Genomic DNA, 11,081 nt, shown 5'->3' with positions numbered 1-11,081 from the left:
CAAAACCTCCTATTATACATCACTATCAATCATTAAAAAGTCAGCCGTATGCGTCAGTCTTGTGTCCTACTATCACTGACCTGCCCGACAGTCCTTTGATAACATATGATTGTCCACTGCCTAATGACCACCCTATTAACCCATGTTCAGATCCAATACATAGCAGTCCTTCGTCTACACCCTCCAATTCTCTTGTTTCTTTTTCCCCTGATAATGACCACTCCTTACTAGAGGTGTCTTCTATACCTCCACTTTCAACCTCATCTCCACATTGTGAGCACCTTATCCCAAATGTCCCAAATGAACATGAACGACCATTCACCCTTGCACCTCTGCCAAACTCTTCCTTGGTTGTTAATCAACATCCAATGGTTACTCGAGGCAAGGATTTTTAAACCCAAAGTATTTGTTGTGGAGTATGTTGAAGAGGAAACTCCAAATGTTAAAGAGGCCTTATGATGTCCTCATTGGGTTCAAGCTATGATAGAAGAATACAAGGCTTTGATTGGTAATGACACATGGTCCTTGGAGTCTCAACCCTCTGATAAAAAGGTAATTAGATGCAAATAGGTTTTCAAACTCAAGAGGAATACAGATGGTTCTATTGTTCGATATAAAGCACGGTTAGTTGCTTAAGGGTATAATCAAGTTGTTGATCTTGATTATACAAAAACCTTTAGTCCGATTATAAAACCCATCACAATTCGTGTATTGTTTACTCTGGCATTGCATTATGGATGGAATCTGAGACAAGTTGATATTAACAATGCCTTTCTTCATGGTATATTAGAAGATGAAGTGTACATGACTCAGCCACCAGGAATGATTGATAAGTCAGATCCTACAAATGTTTGTAAACTAAATAAAGCACTTTATGGTTTAAAGTAGGCACCTCGTGCTTGGTTTGAGCATTTAACATCCTTTCTTCATTAGCAAGGGTTTCAAAAGTCTAAGGTTGATTCTTCTCTACTGATTTACAACAAAAATGGGGTATTCTGCTATATTCTCATATATGTTGATGTATTGTTATTACAGGGAGTTCATCATCTATGATTGATAGACTGGTTTTTTACTTGAACAACAAATTTTCTCTTAAAGATTTGGGCTTGTTGAATTACTTTTTGGGTGTTGAGGTGTCCTATCCTAAGTTTGGTGGTTTGTTTCTGTCACAAAAGAAATATATAGTTGATCTGTTATATAAAGCAAAAATGCAAAATACAAATGTTATTGCTACTCCAATAGTTAGTGGGTCTGTTTTATCTGCATTTCATGGTGAACGGTTTGTTGATGTAAGGTTGTATAGGAGTATAGTTGGAGCTTTACAGTATATCACCTTAACAAGACGAGAAATCTCTTACAGTGTGAACAAAGTTTGTCAGTTTATACATTCTCCAAATCGTTTTCATTGGCAAGTTGTCAAGCGTATTCTAAGGTACTTAGCAGGAACACTTGAGCAAGGGCTATTGTTTAAGAAGCCAAAAGATTTGACTATTCAAGGTTTTGTTGATGCTGACTGGGCCTCAGATCCAGATGATGGAAAATCAACTTTTGGTGTTTGTGTATATTTTGGAGGCACTTGATTCAATGGGCTTCAAAGAAATAAACGATTATTTCTAGATCAAGTACCGAGGTTGAATACAGAAGTTTGGCTCTTGCTTCATCAGAATTGGTATGGCTATATTCTTTGTTCACATACTTACATATTACTCTATCACAACCTCCGACTTTATGGTGTGATAATTTGAGTGTTGCCCACTTAAGTGCAAATCCAATTCTTCATTCTCGTACAAAACATGTTGAAATAAACATTTATTTTGTTCGAGGTCTTGTGCAACAGAGGAAGATTAGAGTTCAACATCATCCAGCTAGTGCTCAGATTGCAGATGTTTTCACCAAGCCATTATCTCTTACATCCTTTCTCCCATTGTTGAAAAATAAATTATCCAAAAAAATGATAAAATTAAAAAACACTAAAATAAATATAGTATATCTAATCGTACATAAGCGGAAAAAAAATTACATTTTAAAGTTAGTAATATCTTCGGGTTAATTCGAATTGGTTTGGGTTATTTTAGTTGACCAACGATCGGACCCCTGAGGACTTAAGTTAGGCCGTTACTAAATACATGCATGCATGAAATTTAAAACAACACTCTTTTATAGTGAAATAAATGTTAAATAAATAAGGTAAATTCAAAAGTTCTTCATTAAATTCAAATATTAAAACAAATAATAGGGTATCCATAAATCATAAATGATAATAATAAGTCTGAAAACAATTCTTAATAGTAAGTTTCAAATAGCAAAACTAAAAGTTGAAAAAAACATGGAAAGAAATCTAAATATCATGAGCAGAAGCATAAAACTGGTCCTAGTGGCTCGATCACAAATTCCGCTTGTCAATCGCTGGTACGTCTCTACCTTTACCTGAAACAACAACATGAGAAAAGATTAGTATAAAATACTTAACCCCACTACTAGGGTCGGGCTAGGCATCTATGTCCTCTAGAGGCCTACCTTTGATGGAACATAAAAACTGCTCTAGTCCTCAGGGGACATATACATACATGAAAAACTGATTTCTATCCTACTGTAGTTAAGTATGCCCATTACCTCTGATGAATCTCGAAGGAAACATAATATTTGGTGAATCCCGAAAGAAACACAATATCTAGTGGGCATCGAACTAATCAGTAAAGACACTATCATAGTTTCAACATTACAATTATCACAATATGGTTTTATAACATACATATACACCTCAACATCATGGCTATATAACATGCATATATGTCTCAATATCCTCATATCAAATACAACATCAGTGAATCAAGTATCATCTCTTACTAGCATGCAAGTATCTACGTGCACAAATAAATCTTTCAGATTCTCATACAAGAACATATATCAGTCATACTATATTATACGTTTATCATGTTATCGTTCTGTCCTAATATTCATCTATCATGCTAGCATATATCTAGTGTTTGGCCCGTGGGATATTCCAATAGTAAGATTACTTACCTTAATCGAAAATCCACAGATAAAATAAGACAACCAAACCATGACAGCGGTTTGAAGTAATGGCCCTAACATACGAATACAACCATTAAATTTCAGTCCAACAATAACTGCGAAACCTTAGACCCAAATCCAAAATACCCAAAAGCTTACCCAAAGAAACTTGATCAATAACCACTCCTAAGATTTCGACTCCAAAATCTCCTCCTAACCGATGTTAAATCCCAATGGACGATGACTTGAAACCTTAAAGATACAATGGTTAAGTCAACATTGAATTCGGTAATCGAAGCGTGTCCACAACCAACAACAAGGACCATAATTCTTATCAAAACTCTTGCCGAACAATCTCGGATCCGTTGGACAGAATTTCCCAAGCTCAAATCTAAAATCAAAATAACGCGACTAATTTAACTTTCATTCCAACTTAATGGGCATCCAAAGAAATCCTTCAAGAAACCCAACCCAATAGAAAAAGATCTTATCCAAATCCAAGAGTCCGAGGAAGACCCATACAACAGGGGCTGGGCAGCGCAGCAATGGGTGGTGGAGGAGATCGGCTGGAGGCGGCGGCGGCCCTGACGCGGACGACTTCGTTGAACAGGTATGGCATGGCTGGATCTCGCGGTGGCGGCTCGAGCTGCTGAGAGACGGGCACGGCACGTGAGGAAGAAGGAGAAGGGAAATTTTGTTTTTATAAAATAATAATAATAATAATAACTAAAAAAGAAATAAAATAAACTTTATTTTATTCTTTTCCTTATTCCACTTTATTTTATTAACTTTCTTTCTTTTTCAAAAATGAAATTAATTCCTGCCATCAATTTTTAAATTGAATAATTTCAACGTCAAATCCATTAATTTCCCGCAATTACACTTGAAGTCCAAAATTCCAAAAAATGCCCTCAAATAATAAAAATTACTGAAATTACATTAATAAAAAAAATGCGGGGTGTTATACATGAACCAACCCAACCCATAAAATTTTTATTTATTTGAACCCAACCTAACAAAAAAAAAGTTCAAAACCCAACCCAAGCTGAACGGGTTAAGGTGGGTTGGTCGGTTTTTTTGGGTCGTCGGGTTTTTTGAACACTCTTATTTAATACCTTTGTGCGTGATCTCCAAGAGAATACATAGACGAAGGAGGTTGAGTGGGCAATGCCCTCTCACAGTCGTCTATCCTAAGCTTATCAAAATAATAGCAAAATACCATGAACTTTATATTTTGTGTAAAAAAATATACATTTAAACTTTCAAAAGTTTTAAAAAATATCCTTAAACTTTTTAAAACAGTTCAAAAGTACCCTTACCGATAGTTTTAAACGAAAATTGTTGGTGTTTAGCTTCAAAAATACTCTTAAACTTTCAAAGAGTTTAAAAAATACTCTCATTGTAAGTAAATGAACACAAACTGTTAATACTCGTTTCAAATATCCTTGAACTTTTAAAAGTTGCATCAATACTTATAGCGCTTGTTTGGGAATGATTAAAAAAAGTTAAAATCACTTTTGCATTTTTAGGATAGTTCTAAAACATGTTTTTAATAATTCAAAACTAATACCGATGATATGAAAATTGCATTTAAAAGTGCAAAATTAAATAATATTTTTTTGTGATTAAAAGTGTGTTACGAGTAATTATGAATATGACAAAAATGATTTTAACAAATTTAAAAACACTCCCAAACATACACTTTAGCCTTGCAAAAAAAAAAAAAAAGTTTAAAAATGCTCTTGTTGTTAGGATAGTGATCTATCAATTTGTTTGAAGTTTTTTCAAGTTTGAAAAAAACCAAATTTCAATCAAATTTTATAGATATCATTTTTTTTTCTATAGATACTCTTATTTTGCTCTTATTCGTCTAAGAGTGTATTTGGAATATATTTTCAAGTGTTTAATTTTAAATATATATATATATTGGAAGAAATTAGAGTGTTTGACAACCATTCAAAATAATTTTTCAAGTGTATTTTGATCAATTTTTATCATAAGTATTTAAATAAAAATGAGTTTTTTAAAAAAACACTTTTTCTTAAATCAATCCAAACGCCCTAATTCTTACACCAATTTTGTCACAACAAAATATAAACCATAACTCCAAGTTAAGGTATCCCATAAGACTCCAAATTTAAAAATTAAAACAAAAAAACAAAAAAAAAAATCCCTTAAAACTTACCAAAACTATAGATAGCCAAACTAGAAAAAAGAATGTATTTGGTTATTAACGCACACTCAACTACTAACGTATAATCTAACGGTAAGGGTTGATCAACGGTACAAGCATTTTTAACTTTTATTTACTTACTTACTTATTATTTATTATTTAAGTAAAGTAACTAATGCACCTTTTGAAAAAGTATAGTTATTTCTTTAATGAGGTATTATCTGATTCTATTCATATATAAATAGTAAGGGTATTTTTTTAACTCTTCTTTAAGTTTAAGGATATTTTTTTAGATTTTTTAAAGTTCAAGAGTATTTTTTAAACAAAGCACTACATTTGGGGCAAAGAGTTGGTTATTGTAGTTATAGGTTCTTTTAGTTTCGTTATAATAGTTTGTGTTTGGGATGTAGATTATTTTATTGTGAGTTATAATAGTATGTGTTTAAGGTGTAAACTATTTTAATTTGAGAATAAAACAGTAAAAACTGTGGAAAAAAATAATAAATAGTAAATAGTAAATATTACATATGGGGGTTTTGAAATAATGTCAAAGCATTTAGTGTAGCAAGAGGTGGTTATTATAGTCTTATGATAATTTTTGCCTCAAACACACCCCAATAGTTTCCATCCAAAATTAATGGCATTATTGAAGCCTTTTTGAAAATTTAAGAGTACTTTTTTAAATATTTGAAAGTTCAAGAATATTTTTAATATAAAGTGAAAAATTCAAAGGCATTTTGTACGATTTGACCTAAAGATTATCAATCAAATGCATATAATCAAAGTCCTGAAATTCAAACAAAAAATTATACTAAAAATCATAATATAGTTAATAAGGTTTTGCATTATTTTCTCTGGTTTCTTGGTGGGTTGATATTCTTGGTCTTATCTAGTGTGTTTTCAGATGTTTTTTCTTTTTGAATTTTAGGTTTTATTTGTTTTGTTGTTGTCCCTAGTTTGTGGGGTTTTGAGTTCTTTTCTCTGGCTTTCTCCCTGGAGGTTTGCAAGTTTGCGTTGGTTTTGTTTTCGTTTTATTGCTCTGTCTTTGCTTGTGTTTTGTTGTTTTGATGTCTTGATCCCGAATTGTGGGATCCCTTTGTTATTGTATAATAACATCACCTATTCTAAAAAAAAATATTGTAGAACGATGAGGCCCGTTTGGTTTCTTATGATTTTTGTTTCTATGTTTTCAGAAACAGAGGTAACACAAAAAAGTACTGAATATTTGTTTGGTAGTTTAAAAAAAAAAAATCGAAAACAAAACTCAAAATTAATGTAAAATTGGAAAAAGATAAAATAACGCTTTCTACTCAAATGAAGTATGATACTTGTCACTTTATTTTTTTACTAGTCATTTTGCTATTTATATTAATAATAGAACCATTGTTTCTTTTTGTTAGACTATAATAAATTACAACTTTTATTATTGCGTTTAATTTTATTTTACATGGGTTCTTCATATATATATATATATATATATATATAATTACCTTTTTGGGCTTTTTAAATATAAAAAATATTTAAAAATATTTACATTTTATAGCAAAAAGTTTCAAAAGTACAAAACACTTTTGGAACTTTTTGTTATAAAGAGTAAATATTTTTCGGATTTTTCTATTTATAAGAATTTTCCTACTTTTTTTCATTGTTAATAAGAAATAAGTCAAAAATAAATTTTACCAAACACACAATTAATCTTTTCCTTCATTTTCAAATTTACCGTCCAAACACAATTTTCAAATTTTGAGTTCAAGTTTGAAGTTTTGAAATTGGAACCAGACATGTTTTCAAACATAGTGAAAATAAAGATTTTGTTTTTGTTTTCTTTGAACTTTCTATTTTTAAAAACGAAATTTCAAATTACCAAATGGGGCCTAAATAATCCAAACATACAAATAGAACTTAAACAAAAACATCAACCCAATTTAAGGAGTATTGACCAAACTCATTATTTTAAGGATAAAATATTATTTTGGTCCTTATATTTTTTAAGTTTGTTCAATTTTAGTCAATATATATCTAATGATTCAATTTTAGTCCCAATAATACAAGTTTATTGTTTGATTTTTTAAAAAACTTTTTGTTATCTATAATATTTTTATAATAAATTTTGAAAACATATTTACATATTTTATTTTATTGTACGAAAATTATTGTGGTTGAATAAACTTCTACAACCTGCAAAACAATATTATAACCTTATTTTAATTAAAAAGGGAATGGGAAGTGTGAGGGCCTAATTTGAATGTTGCCAAATTTAGATCTTTTTAATTAGAAAGATATTGTGATAGATAATATACTTATGTAAACGGTTAATTGATTAATTAGATATCGTTTGGTAACTATTTGACTTTAGATTCTTTTTTTTTTTTTTTTTTTTTTTTGAAAATTAAGTTTATAGGTATTATTCACACACGTATTTATATTATTTTTTAAATAAGTGTACAAACAAACTCATATACTTGTTTGATAATTATTTCGGCCCCGTTCAATTACTGAAACACACCTAAAATATGCGTTTATTACTCTGATTTAAGATATTTTTTATATAATTCATGGTAAATTTGATGTTGTTTGCTAGTGATTTCAAGGTTTTGTTCAAGATGAAGAGTTAATGTTGAAGAAAATCTATCACGAGGATTTCCTTGAGTAGCGGAAAAGATCATTCCAAATTACAATCATGTATGAACATACAATTACAGTCGTAAACACAAATGGTTATGCATTCATTACAGAAATTACAACATGAAACTACAAATGAACAAGGAGAAATGCTACGAACATTTGTAGACTTGTCTTCACGCTCCTTGATCATGAAATCTCGAACACAACAACCTTGAACGCTCAAACAACATGACCGCTACGTTGCACAAACACCGCGCTCTCGAACTCAGCGATCGCCTCGATCACAAACTCCCCAACAGCACGAACAGCCTCCACAGAACCTCGACAGCGTTGAGTTGAGTATGACACCACCAAGAAGTCTACCTTGGTATTCTCGGTGTGAGAATCCAGAGGGTGGACTCTATGTGGACTTGGTTCGAGGCAGAAGACGAAGGATACAATAATCGTGTAAATAATTGAGCAAGTGAGAGAAGACAGAACCTATCGTATAGGTCGATGCCCAATCGTTTAGCAAAAGCTAAGCGATCGCTTAGCTCATCACTTAGTTTCGTGTCTGTCGCTTACAAAATACTACACGATTGTTTACCTTAGTCAAGATGTCGCTTAGTAAATTGTATTTACTTGACAACTTTCGCGAGATTATTTTTCCGAGAGAAAAATCACAAATTCAAAATTCAACATTACTAAATTAGGAAAACAATTTTTCTTTTATCTCACGGTTACCATGAACCACCGATAACCTCCCACTCAATTGTTTATTAGAGAAAAAGATTTAATTATCCAATAATTAATATTATTATAAATATAATTGATAACTAACTTATCATACTATATTTATAACCTATAGTTTTAATATTTCATCTCATGAAACATATAAACCATAGTTTTTTCCTATTCTATTGTACTTAATGTAAATTTCATTTACATTAATCCTCCACTAAATGTATCTCATACATCATACCGATCATATCATATATAATCGAATTACCTCTTGTCAATTTGAACATTTCAAATCAACACCAAGAATTAATCCTCAACTGAATCCATTGAGCTATCAAAGGGACCTTATGGACCTGTAGCTCAAAGCTCCAACGATACGTGAATAACTGACTAAACTCTTTAGTCACGGGATCCACCATCCGTTAACTGCCAGACACTTCACTAAAGACCGACAGCTGAACTCTCCTTACCACAAATATTTTATGTGTCCATCTTAACCAATCAGAAGTGCGACAACCATTCACAGATCGCTTGTAAGTACAGCTGGGCCAATAACCATCATGCCTCTGTAGTTACATCTAACTCCTTAAGTACCATTGATCCCTCTAATGAACATAAGTCATAGTGCTATTATGACCGAGTCCTCTCTTCCAAAGAGAAGCTATGGCCACTATGTGCAAGCCTCAGAATCAGCCATTAATGGAGTAATCTCTCTACTTATCCCTGCTTTGGGAAAGGAGTAAATTCCATCTTGTGGATTGAGTTCCCAGCTCCTAAATCAGACAAGTGCCCAAAAAGGTAGTCATGTTGAGTTGGCAATCTGGCCACTCTCACCCATATTAATCAAAGGATCGCCCTCAAAGGCAGGAGTTCCCAAAATACTCAGGATTGAGGTTGTGTCACCTACGGTCGTTTAGGTGAGATGTAAGTCTCTAGTATCAACGACGTTATATACAGAGTCTAGTCATCTCGTGGCCCGGGTCTTATACAAACTCTTTGTATAGGATATATAACCTATAGTTTTAATATTTCATCTCATGAAACATATGAATCATAGTTTTTTTCCTATTCCATGGTACTTAATGTAAATTTCATTTACATCAATCCTCCACTAAATGTATCTCATACATCATACCGATCATATCATATATAATCGAATTACCTCTTGTCAATTTGATAATTTCAAATCAACACCAAAAATCGATCCTTAACTGAATCCATTGAGCTAATAAGGGGACCTTATGGACCTGTAGCTCAAAGCTCAAACAGTATGTGAATAACTGACTAAACTCTTTAGTCACGGGATCCACCATCCGTTAATTGCCAGGCACTCCACTAAAGACCGACAGATGAACTCTTCTTACCATAAATATATTATGTGTCCATCTTAACCAATCAGAAGTGCGACAACTCTTCATAGATCACTCGTAAGTACAGTTGGACCAATAACCGTCATGCCCCTGTAGTTACATCTAACTCCTTAAGTACCACTGATCTTTCTAATGAACATAAGTCATAGTCCTACTATGACTGAGTCCTCTCTTCCAAAGAGAAGCTGTGACCACTATGTTCAAGCCTCGGAATCTGCCCTTAAGGGAGCAATCTCTCTACTTATCCCTGCTTCGGGAAATGAGTGAATTCCATCTTGTGGATTGAGTTCCCAGCTCCTAAATCAGACAAGTCCCCAAAAAGGTAGGCATGTTGAGTTGGAAATCTGGCCACTCTCACCCATACTAATCAAAGAACCGTCCTTAAAGGTAGGAGTTCTCAAAACACTCAGGATTGAGGTCGTGTCACCTATGGTCATTTAGGTGAGATGTAAGTCTCTAGTATCAACGGCGTTATATACAGAGTCTAGTCAACCCGTGGTCTGGGTCTTATACAAACTCTTTGTATAGGATACCTCCGCTCGTACGTCTCCACATGAATGGTCAGGATCTACCATCTGTAGTAGTTTACAACACTTGCAAACCTCTACAAAGCAGGTCGTATCCGTAGTGTCACCAAGATCAGGTATCCCACTTAATCCTTATACTACAGACTCATTTAGATTATCACTTAAGTCATCCACTTGTATCTCACATATACATGCTTAAGTTCACATAAGATAACCATGGAGCTTTGTTTATTAGATATGAGTAAATGCCAGAATGAAATAACATTTATTTTATTCATCAAACAATGTGCATCATTATAAATAACGAGACTTCGGGAGAATTAGGACACCAATCCCAACAATCTCCACTTTTCCTAATGACTCGGGAGACTAATGTATAATACATAAAAAATATGTACAATATACAATAAACTAGGGCATACCCAGTATCATCTCCCACTTGCCCTAGACAAGATGCCGCATGTCCCGCAGACCCAGACTCTCTAGGTGACCCTCGAACATTTTAGCCGTGAGGGCCTTTGTAAAGTGATCAGTAACGTTGTGCTCCGATGCGATCTTCGTGACTATCACATCACATCACCGTGATGCACAATCTTCCTGATCAGGGGATTTTTCTGTTCGATGTGCTTACCCCGACGATGACTCCGAGGC

General features: G+C 33.1%; 1 protein-coding gene across 1 annotated transcript; it reads left to right on the top strand.

Moving 5' to 3' along the window:
* The first annotated feature begins 511 nt into the window (after nucleotides 1–511).
* On the top strand, nucleotides 512–1,580 carry LOC120080098 (uncharacterized mitochondrial protein AtMg00810-like). Its single transcript, XM_039034661.1, has 3 exons — nucleotides 512–552; nucleotides 681–853; nucleotides 1,036–1,580. The coding sequence occupies exons 1-3, from the start codon at nucleotides 512–514 to the stop codon at nucleotides 1,578–1,580; spliced, it is 759 nt and encodes a 252-aa protein (XP_038890589.1).
* Nucleotides 1,581–11,081: the final 9,501 nt, after the last annotated feature.

This window comes from Benincasa hispida, chromosome 1 (assembly GCF_009727055.1).
Source record: "Benincasa hispida cultivar B227 chromosome 1, ASM972705v1, whole genome shotgun sequence".
NCBI classification, from domain to species: Eukaryota; Viridiplantae; Streptophyta; class Magnoliopsida; order Cucurbitales; family Cucurbitaceae; genus Benincasa; species Benincasa hispida.
The sequence above is the reverse complement of the archived record's forward strand: the minus strand, read 5'-3'. Positions and strand labels throughout refer to the sequence as shown.

What these genes read in the sequence shown, in the direction of transcription:
- LOC120080098 (XM_039034661.1), top strand. Translation starts at nt 512, where the DNA reads ATGACACATGGTCCTTGGAGTCTCAACCCTCTGATAAAAAG. An exon ending in CTCAACCCTCTGATAAAAAG is followed by an intron (nt 553 to 680) that starts GTAATTAGATGC and finishes AAAAACCTTTAG; the next exon opens with TCCGATTATAAAACCCATCA. An exon ending in GTCAGATCCTACAAATGTTT is followed by an intron (nt 854 to 1,035) that starts GTAAACTAAATA and finishes TTGTTATTACAG; the next exon opens with GGAGTTCATCATCTATGATT.